Here is a 17,138-nt window from a genome sequence, read left to right as displayed (position 1 = left end):
TTTCATTTTTAACTTTTTAAAAAATACTTTCAAGTTTCAATACTATTGTATTGTGGTTGGTTATGAGGTTGAACTAAAATTTACACAAATTTTAGGTGGATTTTGACAAACACTAAACATTTTGTATGATGTAAAAGATTATGACAATCACTTAACATTGTAATTTTACAATTGTAATTTTTCCCCAATGTCTCCCAATAGAAGGGGAAAACCCATCATTTTAGCTCTAGTTAACAGTAAGAAATATTGAAATACCATCCCTTTCAGCTATCATCAAAACATGTCACTTAAATCTGTGTCAGAGCATAAAAAAGGCTTGTAAATGGTACTTCAAAGGCTCAGGGAAAATTTTGCTGTGTTTTGGATTAATTTTATTTTAACTTTAAACAAATGATATTTGTGAATTTCCCCTGTCATGTTAACAATACAATATTGCTACCATATGTACACAGGTTAAGCATATTCCTGATAATTCATTTCTTAACATTTAACATACATTCTTACCATTTGATATTACATTGAATTGATGCAAATAAATGTGAACATGAAATATATATAGATTTCAGATGATGTTTATTACTTTCTGTTCCTGAAATAAGTATGGTGTTAACAGAGTGAAAGAATAATATGAGTGTGATGGCTAAAATGGTATATTTCTCACATTTGTAAGGTATATAAACTTTATAAAGGTGGCACACATAATGGAGTGATACAAATGATGACTAAAAATTTATTGTGTAAAAAGTTGTACGCGTCTTGTTGAGAATGGGATACAATTCAGCAGGTATATGTATTAATTTCCACTGTTTAAATATCACTGTACTGATAATCCGAAACACATTTCCACCAAGTACCCAAAATTGTACAAACCACAGGCAAATGAAATAAATAATCTAAAAACTGATTTCATCAAGTTTGATAGTAGAAAAGGTCAATGACCGCTGAAATGAATGTGAAACAAGCAAACAATTCAGACATAACCTTAAGAGACTTAACAAAATAAAACAAATAAGGCACATTATAACTCGTCTCTGTCTTGAAGCTGGGCTACTGTAGCATGCTCCTCGATAAATTCACTAAATTTTTCTACCGACCTATCGCCGCCTTCAAACTTGACAGGATTGTTCTTATCTGTTGCTTTTGAGAAATAAATTGTTGGAAATCCCGTGGTTGAGTACGCTGGATTTGATATATCATTGGCAGTAGCGTCCATCTTAGCGATGACTAGGTTCTTGGTGTTTGCATATTTCTTGCCTAATTTCTTGTATTCCGGCTCTAATTTTTTACAATGTCCGCACCACGGTGCATAAAACTCAATAAGGACGTCTTTTGACTTATCCAGGACAATTTTCTCGAATGTTTTCCCGACGACGGTCTTGACGGCTGCTTTGGATTTCTTTGGAATGGGCTGGGACTTGATGACAGGTTTTATGTCACCTATTGAAAAAAAAAGCAGAAAGAGAGAAAGAATATCACACTTATGTTCATGCAACAATGAAATTACACAAAACAGATCACAGCACAAATGAAGGGGTGAATTCAAGATCAGGGCAAATGATTCCTAGAAAAAAAAGCAGAGAAAGCTAGATCTATAGATGACATTGTGGGGTCGAAATGGTCTAGTGGTTCTGACTCTCCTCTTTCAATCAGAGGGTTGTGAAAGAAAGCAAACGTGGTATGCCTATCAATTGAGTTTGAAACTCTTACTGGAGTACTCCCCAGGGAATGGAGAAGGTGCACACATTGTGTGCGGGCAAACCAGAAATCAATGACCAGGGTAATGCTAAGGTAATTCCAATGTATTAAGTACTATTGGTAAATAAAAATAAGAATATAATTACTAAAAACAGGACTTTCAATCCCACTTGATATTAGGGTGGACTTGGCCTTTACAATATACCGAACACAACTTTCCCCAGGAGGGTGTTTCATAAAGTTGTCTATAAGTTATGAGTGACTTTACAAATGACTGGTGATCATTTCTTAGGAACTTAATCATCACCAATCAAAATCCGGTGTGTATTATTTACCACAAGAAAGGATCACCCGTCATTTGTAAAATCACTCGTAACTTACTAACAGCTTTAAGAAACACCCACCTGGTCCATTGGAATTATATATATATATATACACCTTACCATATGATCAAATACCCTTTGAAATCTGTTTGATGGTTAAAAGTTTGTACATACCATTCTGCCATGATCTGATAAAGTCCCTGAGAACTTCTGATTCAAACTCATCCTCCGGTTCCAGTTTGTACTTCAGTCCATCAGCTCCTAATATCCCAACATTGATGTCCTCACCGCTGTCATCGAGCTCAAGCTGCTTCAGCTCACTCGCAAATTCATCCTCATCGGCGATGGCAAAGAGGAGCTCGTCGAACTCCTTGTCTTTAGCAACCTCAACAATTTTTTGACGATAGATCTCAGTGGCTGTGGGAAGGGAAGAGAATCAAGTGAAAATAAAAGATAACTCGAGATCCGGGAGAGCTTTTGAAGCAGAGGAAACTGTCTCAGAGTGAATAAGATGTTATTTTGCGTGCATGATTTGATGCGAATGACGGGCGTCCATAGAAAGAATTTCATAGCTCGCAACTATTCTGTTTTTTGCAGTACTTTATCTTTTAACCTCAAGTCTGACAAGCATTCTGCTAAACATGTTAGGTCATGTTCCTCACAATCGTGAACATGATACAATTGGAACTCCCTCGTCATAAAAAAATAACAAAAAACAAAAGAAGTCCATCAACTTCTAAAAAAGGGTTCAAAAAAGAAATGATAAAATTATTGGAAAATAAATGTAATATGATTTCATAGAATTGAACCCCCCATTTGTTTTAAACAAGGTACATATATGTACACAGTTCGTACAAACACCTATTTACACACAAAATAGTCCATCAGATGCATAATTTCAGACTACATGGATCTTTTCTGCAATGGAGCCTATTTCGGAAACCCATTTGAACTTAAATGATTTACAACTTATCTAATCTTATGAGTTGCTTTTTAAAGTAAAAAATAAACTATAAATCTTTCATCCTCCTTACCAACTCTGTGATCAAAACTCCAATCCACCGAGTAGAAAGCCAACAGTAGAGGGCGGTCCGTGTAACGCTTTTCTCGATTTGCTTTTGTCATCTGGCCTACCAGTGGGACGTCATGCTCTTCGTAGAAATTTTCAAGGTCTTTGACACTACCATCAGCCTGCAGGATGAAAGCAATACAAACAAAAAAAGTGGTTTCAAGTACAATGATTAACACTGGGATTGATGTGGCAGGTGTAACAATATTACCAAAGGTGTTGCATTGGAAGACATCAAATACAGTAGTGTTCAATGGAGGTGATAGTGTTCCAGAGGTAGTAATACCAACAAGGGTGCCTAGAATGTCACTATTAAGTTTAGTTACCAGGTCACATCTAAGGTGTTGCTTAAAGAGATCTCAAAAGAGATCTCAAACTGTGTTTTGTTCTTAACATGTTTGAAAATTCTACATCTGCATGCAACCCCCTCGAACTAGAGCTTAAATACATGCAAAATGACACTGGTCCTGTAATGCTCCTTTTTTACCCTGCGTGAGCACAAGTCTACAGGCATCATACTTAGACTTTTAACCTGTATTTGGTCTAAACACAAGCCTGAATGTTTATTTCTAGCCCCTAAACTTCAGCATGTATGCTAAGTGACACCTTTTTCCTATTTACCTGCGAGAACACTTGTCTCCATGGCTCATACTTGGATCTGAAACGCTCAGGAAGGAATACAACGACCGATGGAGCGTTGACCTTGTAACTATCTCGGGATTCCTGATCAAAGACATGGGCAAACCTGTAATCATCCCTCAGACCGTTGCCTTGGATGAACAAATAAAAAATAAGGAATTTTAAGATGAGTTAGAAAAAAACAACTGCATAATAAACATGATTAGAGCTGCATGAAATTGAATAAGTGGATCACAAACTTTTACTTTTAAATCATTTGAAGGTGAATAATCATGCCAAGGCATTATCAATCAATGTTTATATACACCTACAAGGTGTTACAACCGATAATGTCGCACCAACGCATAATGTCGCAGCAACGCATAATGTCGCAATCTGCGACATTATGCCAAGAGCGTCCGACGCATAATGTCGTAGTTTTTCTAACGCATAATGTCACATGTCGCAACGCATAATGTCGCAGCAAATCGTTAACGCATAATGTCACATGTCGCAACGCATAATGTCACAGCGGTATTTTCTTCAGGACTTGAGCTACAGATAAGATATAAAACATGCTTTTACTTAGTATTTTGAGACACGAAAAAGAGAATGAAATTATTTTGAAATCAGGATTACTCTTTGTATGGATATTTGTCGCTTTATTGCCATTTCGTCTACTGCCTTTTCCCCACTATCGCATGGTCTGATATCATTTCGTCTACCATTAGTTAGTCAACTATCAACATAGTCCAATAACCATTTCGTCTAATTACCATCTCGTCTAATAGCCAGTTGGTCTAATAGCCGTTGTGTTTATTATCATTTAGTCTAATTGTATTTTTTTCAGTTGGTCCAATATCCATTTTGTCCAATATCATTACGTCTATTACCTTTTGGTCTAATAGCCAATTGGTCTAATAACCACTTGGTGTACTCTCATTTTCGTCCATGTTCCATTTGGTCTAACTTCAGTTGGTTCGCTATCACTTTGTCTAAACCCATTTCGGCTAACAATCATTTGGTATCGTTGCCACGGGTCCAATCACCAATAGGTCCAATCATTGGTTCTAGGACAATTACCCCACGGACAATCACCCTTCCGGACAACTAATCCCTGACAATTTTACCCACCCGAGGACAATTACCCCCTGGACAATTACCCCCTGAGGACAATTACCCCCGAGGACAATTACCCCCTGAGGACAATTACACCCGGACAATTACCCCCCTAGACAATTACTCCCGGACAACTGCCCCCTGTAAAACTACCCCGAGGACGATTACCCCCTGAGGACAATTACCCCCCCCCCCCGGATAACTACCCCCTAGGGCAATTTCCCCCCGGACAATTACCCCCTGGACAATTACCCCCTGAACAACTACCCCCGATGACAATTACCCCCGGACAATTACCCCTTTGGACAATTCCCCCCCCGAGGACAATTACCCCCGGATAATTACCCCAGAGGACAATTACCAACGGAAACAATTACTAGTACCCTGCCCCGGGACAAAGAGAGTGCACAGAGTTAGGGCCTAAATAGTAAAATTACAAGGCGTTCTTGTGTATCTTTGCATATTTTTTTTTTGCTTACTGTATTAAAACTAAAGCCACATCTTAATCTGGAATGTGCACAAATTGTTTCATAATTCTTAGCTTCTTGTTAGATGAATTGTTTTAAAATAACAGATTTATTATAGGTTCTTCTTGTCAATAGTAGTGTTGATGGTTTGCGTTACCGACTTTCAATATTTCTACCTGTGAAGGTGTCTTTTTAATGTTTTATCTATTTTCCTGATTTTTTCCTGAAATTAAACCCCAAATGAATCAAGAAAAAATCAGATCAGTTGGAATCAGAGAAATTAGGCATTTGTGATTATTATGTCTAATGGTGTCTTTTCATGAATGTTCAATTGTTGTATGAAAACTTAGTATGTGGGCCAGTTTACACATTTTCTGATGTACATGTGCGTAGCTATATAGCGCAAGCCCCCACCCCCATTTTTCATGATGCAGAAGGCATTGCTAAACAAAAAAAAAAGAAAAAAGGCGGAAAAGGAAGAAAAAATGAAAAAGAAGAAAATGAGAGAGGGGGAGCGAGAAAAAGGGAGAAAGAGCGATATAAGAGAGAAAGTTATTAACATAAGATAAAGTAGAAAATATATTGAAAACCTGTGCCACCGACCCAGACCATTATAATGGTTCACGCCCGGGGGGGGGGCACTCAGTATATAATAATGTGCAGCGGAGGGGACCCCCATTTTTACACTCATATTTCCGTTCCAAGGCATAGCATCTTTGTCTTATTGAGAAAAAGAACAAATAAAGCCGCTCCAAGGCAAAACATTTTCTTCTTATCGAGAAAAAAGAAGAAAGAAATCCGCTCCAAAGCTTGTCATATTTTTCGTTACGCCGTTCCGGTTACATTGATCTGCTACAATGAGCTGCAGTTTTGGTGAAATGTGGCCGCAGAGCGCTGTCCGACCATTACCTCTGCGCAAGCGCACCCGGCGGACGTGCCGCCGGGCGAGCTACATCATGCACGCATGTCCGTTCCACAGGGATGCATCAGCACTGACACGCTAGCGATCCGTTCCAAGGACCCCGTTTTTTGTCTCGCCCGCGGCACACCCCTATACCACTTTTTTGGTCGAGTGTCCCCTTCCCCCTGGTGTCACGCTTGATTCGATGCCAGAGAGAAGGTGGGGGGGGGGATTTTCCGGGGGTAATTGTTTGGCGGTAACTGTCTGGGGAATCATTGTCCTCGGGGGCATTTGCTAGGGGGGGGTAATTGTCTGTGAAATAATTGTCCAGGGGATGATTGTCCAGGGGTAATTGTCCTCGGGGGTAATTGTCCGGGGGGGGGGGGTAATTGTCCTCGGAGGCTAAATGTTAAGAGGTGGTTGTCCGGAAGGTGATTTTCTGGGGGGTAATTGTCCTAGAACCGGTGATAGGACCTAATGGTGATTGGACCCATGGCAACGATACCAAATGATTGTTAGCCGAAATGGGTTTAGACAAAGTGATAGCGAACCAACTGAAGTTAGACCAAATGGAACATGGACGAAAATGAGAGTACACCAAGTGGTTATTAGACCAATTGGCCATTAGACCAAAAGGTAATAGACGTAATGATATTGGACCAACTGAAAAAAATACAATTAGACTAAATGATAATAAACACAACGGCTATTAGACCAACTGGCTATTAGACGAGATGGTAATTAGATGAAATGGTTATTGGACTATGTTGATAGTTGACTAACTAATGGTAGACGAAATGATATCAGACCATGCGATAGTGGGGAAAAGGCAGTAGACGAAATGGCAATAAAGCGACAAATATCCATACAAAGAGTAATCCTGATTTCAAAATAACTTCATTCTCTTTTTCGTGTCTCAAAATACTAAGTAAAAGCATGTTTTATATCTTATCTGTAGCTCAAGTCCTGAAGAAAATACCGCTGTGACATTATGCGTTGCGACATGTGACATTATGCGTTAACGATTTGCTGCGACATTATGCGTTGCGACATGTGACATTATGCGTTAGAAAAACTACGACATTATGCGTTGATTGCGACATTATGCGTCAGACGCTCTTGGCATAATGTCGCAGATTGCGACATTATGCGTTGCTGCGACATTATGCGTTGGTGCGACATTATCGGTTGGAACACAAGGGACCTTAGTTCGATATTCTTTGTACATGCTAGTTACTGTGTGGGAAGAAAGTTATCAACATTGTGCTGCACTCAACCCAGGTGAGATGCATAGGTTCCCGGCAGAGGATGAATACTTCCTCTATACTTTCGAAAGAAACGCCCGGTATATTTGTTTTATATACCTTCCATATTAAATTTTGAATGAAAAATATTGGTAATCTAGTCCTAAATTACCCATCTCCATAATATGGACAAAATGTAGATGGGCTTTGCTCTAATTTCTGCAAAATTGGCTTATCATCTAAGCTAGCCGGTTCATTGAATAGACTACGTGCGGCTACCGCTTGCTCGATCTGATCACTCAGGGTGCATGGTTTGGTGTTGCGCGGCGGCTCTACTGGGATCGATCTTCTAATAATTCCACTTACTGGTTGTAAAGGTTGTGAACTAACCCTGCTAAACTAAAATCAAGCAGCCCAAATCTTTTGATGATTGAATGATGGCCATCATCAATTTCATTTTTAGCATACAGATTCATTATAAACAAGCAAGTTGCAATTTCACATTTAGTTATCAGCAAGTTTTTGATTCAGCTAGCATAATGCATTATTACCCGAGCTGATTGCACTGTGCTCAGGGAACCCGCGATAAAGCATCCGCGATGTCGCATTACTAGACCTGCCCAGTGGAGGCAGTCCATTGTGCGCTGTGCCCGAGTGATTGTGTGGTTTTCAGTAGGTTGAAAAAGGGAAAACAAGTGGAATGCCTCTGGCCGTCTCACCTGCATCACGCGGTTCAATATAGCAGCAGTGCTGACTTTGAATACTACTCTAACTCGCACAAGATGTTCAGTGATACATGGTTACTCTTATGTCCACTTTTTATGAACTAGACCGAATTTTATGAACTTACAGAGATATGATGGTTATTCAACAAAAAACCCCAACATGGCCAAAGTTCATTGACCTTACATGACCTTTGACCTTGATCATGTGACCTGAAACTCGAACAGGATGTTCAGTGATACTTGATTACTCTTATGTACAAGTTTCATGAATCACATCCATAAACTTTCAAAGTTATGATGGTAATTCAACAGATACACCCAATTCGGCCAAAGTTCATTGACCTTTGACCTTGGTCATGTGACCTGAAACGCGCACAGGATGTTCAGTGATACTTGATTACTCTAATGTCCAAGTTTAATGAACTAGACCAATAAACTTTCAAAGTTATGATGGTAATTCAACAGATACCCCCGATTTGGCAAAAGTTCATTGACCCTAAATGACCTTTGACCTTAATCATGAGACCTGAAACTTGCACAAAATTTTCAGTGATGCTTGATTACTATTGTGTCCAAGTTTCATGAATCAGATCCATAAACTTTCAAAGTTATGATGGGAATTCAACAGATATCCCCAATTCGGCCAAAGTTCATTGACCCTAAATGACCTTTGACCTTGGTCATGTGACGTGAAACTCATGTAGGATGTTCAGTGATACTTGATTAACCTAATGTACTAGGTCCATATATTTTCTAAGTTATGATGACATTTCAAAAACTTAACCTCAGGTTAAGATTTCGATGTTGATTCCTCCAACATGGTCTAAGTTCATTGACCCTAAATGACCTTTGACCTTGGTCATGTGACATGAAACTCTAATAGGATGTTCAGTAATACTTGATTAACCTTATGGCCAAGTTTTATCAACTAGGTCCATATACTTTCTAAGTTATGATGTCATTTCAAAAACTTAACCTCAGGTTAAGATTTGATGTTGACGCCGCCGCCGTCGGAAAAGCGGCGCCTATAGTCTCACTTTGCTTCGCAGGTGAGACAAAAACTATTCTACTCTGACGTCATGATCTATTTTGAATTCTGATGAATTTCATTATTCTGGTGAAATTAGGATTAGTCACGTGAAGGGCCCTCGGCCAATCAAATAGCAACAAATTTTCAGCAAGGGTTATAAATATTAGTAATAACGAGGTAATGTTTGGTATTATATTTCAAACCTGCCTTATTCTTGATTGAACTCAGGTCTTCTACCTGATTTAAGAAATTCATAACATAAATCAAATATTGGGACATTGTGATCTGGTGGACTGACTCTCAACCTTCAACCAGAGGGTCATGGATATGAATCCCAGCAATGTTGTGTTTCTTTCAGCAAGAAATTCACCCTCATTCTGCTGCACTCAACACAGGTGCTCAGGTGAAAGGATACTCGGCAGGATAAATTCCTTGAATGCATCAAGCTCTGGAAACAGCAGTTGAAGCCAAAGCCAGGGTAATAAATGGTGCACCTTTGAATAGGCAACTAGCCAAACAGTGCTTTATGACTGCTCTATCATTACCCATTTGAGACCAAGCCGGCATATATGCGGGCTTCATTCTATGGAAAGTATGTGTTATAGCAAAATCATTCAGTCTCCAAAGTGTTAATGGGTCTTCATTAGTCTTTAGACTCACCTGCATCGAGATATGTAGTGTAGAGAGCATCTTGATCATTGTTAAAGAAACCAACAATGCTGACATCATCCTGATGGGCAAGGAACTCTCGAAGAGCTTTCACAGAGCCAAGGAGCTGAGAACTGTCACCGACTTGTTTCTTCATGTACTGGATAATACCTGAAAAAAAAATGGTGAATATTGATGTTTTTTAATAGTAATAATATACAAAGGATACGTCACAATCATAGGATATGTAAGAGGCAAAGGAATTTAAGAAAATTACTGTTCTAGTAACAATCACAAACTGAATTCTAGCATAACAAAGGGAGTTAACTTTGTATTTCAATGCACACAGTATTCATGGACTAAAAGCTGAAGGGTTGTGGGTCCAAATCCCAGCCATACTGTACTGAAGTTAAAGACTGAACCTGCATATATGTAACTGGAGTCTATGGAAAACATGTGTTACAGCAAAATCATTCAGTCTCCAAAAGATATATTCCTTGAAATGCTAGTATGCCTGGATGGCACCATGCAATTCCCAGGAATAATGGTAATTCCCACCTTAAGCACTCTTCAGAGTGGACCAAGGCACCTAGTAAATCATATTTTCATTATCTATAGTGAAAGAGATTAGAGTTTGTGTATACCTCCTGATTCTCTGGGTCCATTGAATTCAAAATCTTTGCCCTTCCTGAAGATCTTGAGTGTCGGATATCCGCTCACATCGTACCTGGTGGCCAGGTCACTCTCTGCAGTGGCATCTACTTTGGCTATAGGGATGGGTGGGTCGTTGTTCTGGAGGGCTTGGGCAGCCGATTCCAATTCTGGGGCAAGCCTCTTGCAGTGTCCACACCTTGAGGTGATATGAAAAAAGACAGACAGGTTTGAAAATCTATTTGCTCCAGCTTGAAAGTATTTTATGAATATGTTTCAATGCAACATTGCAATCTCCCAAACAACCTGTGCAAGGAATGACCACATATTGAAGTTTACTGTACCAAAGTTATCATTAGAATCCTATGTCTATTCCTTATCCCTTGGGATATATGTTACTATATGTAGTTACCTGGCAAAGTTGTATATTACTGCTAACCACCATTAAAAAATGCAGCACTCCCAATTAGAAATCTGCAAACCTCAAATTGGAGTTATTGTTCTTTTATGTATCCATATCGTTAATTGCAGTCTCTTTTTTGAGTGGTGAAGACAAAGCTTGTTCACCATAAGACCTCTGCAAACCCTATTCCGTATTTCATTCGAGTTTTGCTCTTTGGGGCTACACAAGGAATTATCTAATATCAAGAAAGTATTTGATACTTGACATTTTTCATGGAGTGACTGCTATCCAATTTTGTCTAGTTCTATGAAAAATAGAATAAGTTTGATAAATGCATAGTCGTATAACTGAATGGATACATACAGGTGTAATCTACAATGCAAAAAGTCCTTGCAGATTATCAAGTTAATGTTAGTTCCAGAGTTGAAAATCCATGGAGACCTACTTACCATGGAGCATAGAATTCAACCAGAATGAGGCCTGCTTCGTTGACAGTATCATCAAAGTTTTCTGAAGTCAGGGTAAGAACGGCTTCTGGAGGCGGGGTCCAATTAGGATCAGATTCCTTCTTCATATATTGCACAATACCTAGAAAAGAGTGTCAGTTTAATCCTAATAAAAAATATTGCTTACATAAATAAAGACCCGTTCCCCCAGTGTGTTAAAATAAAAATGGTGATGATTATGCTACTGTTGCTGAAAACTGGCCCGTCCAAAAAATATCAATTGGGGAAATCATTACAAGAATCATCAGAAATAAACTTGGCATACTGAGAAACAACTGAACATATTGTTGCTATCTTTAGTATGATTTAGGAACCATCAGGATCTGCAATCTAGCACCTTGCTACCCAATGTACATGTTACTTGGAAGAAAAACCCTAGATTTGTAGCTGCAGAGCTTTAAAGTGGAACTGCATACAGACTTCATCCAGATAAATGAAGCAAAAAAAAAAACCCTACTACTTTACAATAACAAACAAAAATGAGGAAGCCAAAATACAGCGGTAAGACCAATTCTAATAGGTCAACATATCTATTGGGTTACAAAAATGGCACATAAATGACTTCATAGTGCTCTCTTGTGAATGATGCCCTACACCTTTGAAGATCAGTAGGGGGATAGGTGAAGAAAAAACGAGAAGGACAATAAGAATCCTGAAGAAGGAAAGCGAAGAAATAAAGGAATAATATAAATATACAATACTACGGGGGTCTTACCATCCTTTTCTCTTGGTCCGTCATAGGCAAAAGGTTTGCCCTTCCTGAAGATCTTCAAGGTCGGGTACCCGGTGACCTCGAAGCGAGAAGCCAGCTCTGAACTCTCTGTAGCATCCACCTTGGCAAAGGGTACAGGTGGAGTACCAGATTTCATTTCAAGGGCAGCAGCAGCATACTCTGGGGCCAACCTCTTGCAATGACCACACCTAGAGAAAAACAATCAATGAATCAAGTTTTCAAATTTGTAATTAAGCATTGATATTTAAATCAAAAGATCAAGTCTCGTTTGAGCATATTAGTATTTTAACCGACAAGTAGAAAGTAAAAAGTCAAAATCTAGGACAAGGAGATTCTTTTCATCAATCGATCGATCAATCAATCAATCAAGAATTTTAATGAAGATGATTAATAAACAAGCAATACATGGACAGATGAGGTGTTCTATGAAAACATAATTACAGGAAAGGGTCTATAAAACAAAACATAATAACTGATCATACTCAGCCATTCACATGACTGATGTCATTAGTGTCATAATAACTAATTAAAATCAATCAATAACCACACTTTTTTTTCGCAAGATTTCTAGACTGTACTAACATAACATTTACATTACATCACTTTTTCTCATAAATTATCAATTAACTTTTTATATGAATAATTTATTAACGGTAACGCCTAAAAAAGAATTGCAATTGAATGAAACTTCAAATTGGGAGCTTTAAGCAAACATTGACTCACCATGGAGCATAAAATTCCACCAGAATGATGTCCGCATCATTTACAACGTCGTCAAAATTGTCAGCATTCAATACAAGGACATCGTCTTCTTCCTCAACATCGAATGCCTCCTTCTCTGTTTCTTCAACATTGGCATCTAAGATAGACAGAGGACTTTAAGCTTTACACTTTGCTTTGTATCTGATTACAAGTCACTTGGAATTAAATTCTTTGAACTGGTGAGCTGTGACACTATCTAAAAGACATTCTGATAAAATTTCACTTGACATTGTTACGTCTACTGTGTGTTCGGAAATCCCTTAAAGAATTAAAGGAAGTAGAAAAAATGATTTTGCTCTCAAATTAAGTCTATCTTTATGATTGGAATCATTAAACTTTAAAATGCATAAGGTCTCATACACACCAGAAAGGTTTTGACCCTAATTTTTTTCACTTTTCATGATCAGATCAAGTCCAGGGAGCCAAGGCTGATGATCAGCAATTACTGAGCTGGGGTCCGGAGCTCTGAAATCAGGTTCCCATTTATTTTATACTTGATGTAGTACTTTAGCGGCTCAAGCAGAAGCTATACTGGGATTAGCCTGGAGGCGTCTGGGAAGTAAAAAACATTTACTTTGTGGGCTTACTCCCCAATGACGCCTGGTATTGGAACCCATTTATCTCTGTATAGGGATGAGATTCCCACGGTCAAAGTCAGGCTAAATCAACACTTGTCTGTTATGTTTGGAGCCCAAATTAACGTAAATGGGCCCAAACCATATTAACCCCCTGTTACTAATAAATTTCATATTTATTAAATAAATAGTACTAAATTTGAAAAAAACATAAGAGCACGAGTGTTAGCTTACCCAGTCTGTTTACGTCGCCATTTTAGAATCTTTTGTTATCGATACCAAGATACCACACGTGTGTAGAGCTGCCAACTTAGATTTTAACAAATACTTGAATCAGCCGATAAATATCATGAATCGTAAAATACTTTTTTCGGTGAAAAAATATAACACATTTTAAATGATATTTTTTGACTGAAACAAATATTTTACGATTCGTAATATTTATTAGCCGATGCAAGTATTTTTTAAATCTTAGACTGCAGCTCTACAAGCATGTGGTATCTTTGTATCGATAACAAAAGATTCTAAAATGGCGACATAAACAGACTGAGTAAACTAACGTTCGTGCTCTTATGTTTTTTTTTCAAATTTAGTACTATTTATTTAAAATATGAAATATATTAGTAACGGGGGGGGGGGGGGGGGGGGGATAATATGGTTTGGGCCCATTTCCGTTAATTTGGGCTCCTAACGTAACGGACAAGTGTTGATTTAGCTTGACTATGACCGTGGGAATCTCATCTCTATACAGAGATAAATGGGATCCAATTACCAGGCGTCATTGGGGAGTAAGCCCACAAACTTCCGAAGTAAATGTTTTTTACTCCCCAGACGCCTCCAGGCTAACTGGGATGAGCTCTGGTAAGTAGCAGAAATGAGTTCCAGCAAATGTTCTGTGCTAACATTAAATGTCAATCATGACATCAACCCAGGGGGCTCCCGGCCCGTAGCGGTCGGGAGCCCAGGATCGTACGTGCAATTTGGCATACTCACCTGACAAGCGTGAAGTATGGTCAAAATAATTCTCTGAATAAATAGTTAAAACAGAAATCAAGCACTTACCACGATTATATGGATGATGGTTTAACGAGTGGCAGTTTTTCTGACATCTGGGCACAGACTGGAACCTCAAAAAACGAAAAGTTCTCTCCTTCTACCCGTCTCGATCAGCCATTTTTGTTATGAATTGTAACAAAATGGCCGATCGAGACGGGGGTAGAAGGAGAGAACTTTTCGGTTTTTTAGGTTCCAGTCTGTGCCCAGATCCCGGAGGGGCCACTTACATTGACGAGTGGATACCATGCGCGACCAAAAAAACACGTAAAAAGGATGTCTTTTTCACGATAGGGCACGTTACGTACGTAACGTGATAAGGGTGTCAAAAACACAAAAATAATGAAAAAAGGGTATCTATTTCGCTAGGAAAATTACGTGTTTAGGGTCGAATTTGCGGGGATGATGAAACAAAATGAAAATGATTTATAAAGGATGTCCTTTTTGCCCAAACACTTCGTGTTTAGAGTCCAATTTGCGCGAGGTGTAGAAGGTGGGATCGTACTAAACCAAACTACTGTAAAGCCGACGACCGAAGGACCCGTAATAATAAAACATTCCTGTACTTGTTTAGGGGTTCATTTCAGGGACTATTTGCCAAGAGTATCGTTTTGTTTCCAAAACTTGTTAAGGGCACTTGTTCACTGCTACCACCCTGCCTGTGGGGAATCTACAGGTAGGACTATGGTGTGCCAATGTTGTACAGAACACACACTTTAAAAAATCATTAAAATATCACTTTTGTGACCAAAATTACTAATTTCCATACAGTTGCAATTTAATTTTCATTAGTAACTTGGAAATAATTTTTGTATTCACCAGAGTGCTCAAAAACTTGAATTTTGGGCATATTTTTTATACACCCTCTAATGGTGGAAAGTAATATGGCAAGAAAATTTTCATTTTTTGATCTCTATTTTTAATTAAGAAAAAAATGATTTAATGAATCAAATTCAAATAAGAGCCAAGTTGTATGAATAATAGGTGTAATGGAAACTGTCAGTGTAAAAAAAAATCAAGCATTTGCCCAAAAGAAAAAGAGAAAATAAGCCAAACATTGCCACCCTTATTTTGCCACACATGGAGATATAACTGAGAACAAGGTTATATTATAACCTTGTTCATTGAATGAGTGGTTAAGGGTAGGGTTTCACACGCCAATATTACTTGTTAAGGGGTGCATTTTCAGAATATGGAAATTACGTGTTTAGGGTCATGGTCGCGCATGGTATCCACTCGTGAATGGAAGTGGCCCCCCCCCCCCCGGCCCCGAGGCCCAGATGTCAGAAAAACTGCCACTCGTTAGACCACCATCCATATAACCGTGGTGCTTGATTTGTTTTAACTATTTATTCGGGGAATTATTTTGACCATACTTCACGCTTGTCAGGTGAGTATGCCAAATTGCACGTACGATCCTGGGCTCCCGACCGCTACGTGGCCGGGAGCCCCCTGGGTTATCATGACATGAGACATGATAACATGTCAACCAGCTTTAAAAAATCCACTGTAAAAAATCATGTTCGTACTCACAGTGCGCGGAGTATAGCTATCCTCGCACTATGTGTGAGTGGGATTACAGTAGCTTTTTAACCGTTATTGCAAATTTGGTATTATAACAATTTGACCTTAACAATAAAGTTACTTTTAGTTTTATGAAATGGAACGGACCCGCGTACCCGGGCCCAGTTCCGCGGCCGCGGAGCGCCATAATTGGAGTTGATCACGCCAGAGCTCCGGGGCGTTTTCTGAACTCTTTCCCGCTCCGATTCGGGCTCGTGAACAAAATAATCTCACAGTCATTACATTAGATTTAATACGAACCTTCAGCTTCTTGACTTTCTTCCTCCTCTTGGGTGCTTGCCACATGAAATGTTAGGCTGCATATAGCCAAGAATAGGACAAATATCTGTAGTTTTCGACACTCCATCACGACTGAATAACGTTGTAGGCGTAGATTGATACCCTAGAAAAACCCCATCACACTCAATCAAGATAAATATTGCGCGGAATGTAAAGCTTGTTCCCTATCAAAACTACATGGAATTATCAAAACAACATTTTGTATGCAATACCTGGTCTATTTAATCAAAATATTTTCAAAATTTTACTCAATGATTACCGATTGACGATTTGTAAACCAAAAGGCGAAAAATAGAAAATACTTCGCGCATTAATATTTTAAAGAGGCTCCAAGAGACCGCTAGCGAACCAATGAATGAACGCCAAGTTTTCTGGCACTTGTGTCGTCTGCTACGTTTATCGACACGTGTACTATATATTGGACTTGGCTTACCTAAACTGTGATTTTAGATAAAATACATGAAAAAAATATTAAATTTCCAAGCTAAAATCATCTCTCGCTTTGCACTCGCGCGTCAACTACTCAGTTCTTATGAAAGACATCTTTTTGTAAAAAAAAGTAAATCAAACTTCAATTAAAAAATAAAGAAATCAGAATACTCTAAAGTTTCACCATCAGCTATAGCCAGTATCGGCCTCCGGAATGACGACTCCGAAGTCGTCAATTTTATAAGCAGCAAGATGTACTAGTCGGGGTACTTGTATTGGCCCTCCCAGTAAAATGTAGAGTTTAATGTTTATTATTGTTTCTTT

At 38.7% G+C, this 17,138-nt stretch overlaps 1 protein-coding gene across 1 annotated transcript; it reads right to left on the bottom strand.

Annotated features, from left to right (window-relative positions):
• Positions 1–192: 192 nt before the first annotated feature.
• On the bottom strand, positions 193–16,549 carry LOC121426887 (protein disulfide-isomerase A4-like). Its single transcript, XM_041623292.1, has 10 exons — positions 16,347–16,549; positions 12,856–12,991; positions 12,115–12,320; positions 11,343–11,481; positions 10,484–10,689; positions 9,852–10,010; positions 3,709–3,857; positions 3,053–3,209; positions 2,193–2,435; positions 193–1,437 (listed from the first exon to the last, which is right to left on the bottom strand). The coding sequence occupies exons 1-10, from the start codon at positions 16,450–16,452 to the stop codon at positions 1,019–1,021; spliced, it is 1,920 nt and encodes a 639-aa protein (XP_041479226.1). The 5' UTR covers positions 16,453–16,549; the 3' UTR covers positions 193–1,018.
• Positions 16,550–17,138: the final 589 nt, after the last annotated feature.

This window comes from Lytechinus variegatus, chromosome 13 (genome assembly GCF_018143015.1).
Source record: "Lytechinus variegatus isolate NC3 chromosome 13, Lvar_3.0, whole genome shotgun sequence".
Taxonomy (NCBI): Eukaryota; Metazoa; Echinodermata; class Echinoidea; order Temnopleuroida; family Toxopneustidae; genus Lytechinus; species Lytechinus variegatus.
This window is presented reverse-complemented; position numbering and strand designations above follow the sequence as displayed.

Excerpts from the sequence above, each read along its gene's own strand:
- LOC121426887 (XM_041623292.1), bottom strand. The coding sequence starts at position 16,452 with ATGGAGTGTCGAAAACTACAGATATTTGTCCTATTCTTGGCTATATGC. Across the intron at positions 10,690-11,342 it reads GTTGAATTCTATGCTCCATG|GTGTGGACACTGCAAGAGGC; the intron begins GTAAGTAGGTCT and ends TATCACCTCAAG. Across the intron at positions 10,011-10,483 it reads TGGACCCAGAGAATCAGGAG|GTATTATCCAGTACATGAAG; the intron begins GTATACACAAAC and ends TTTTTTTTTCAG.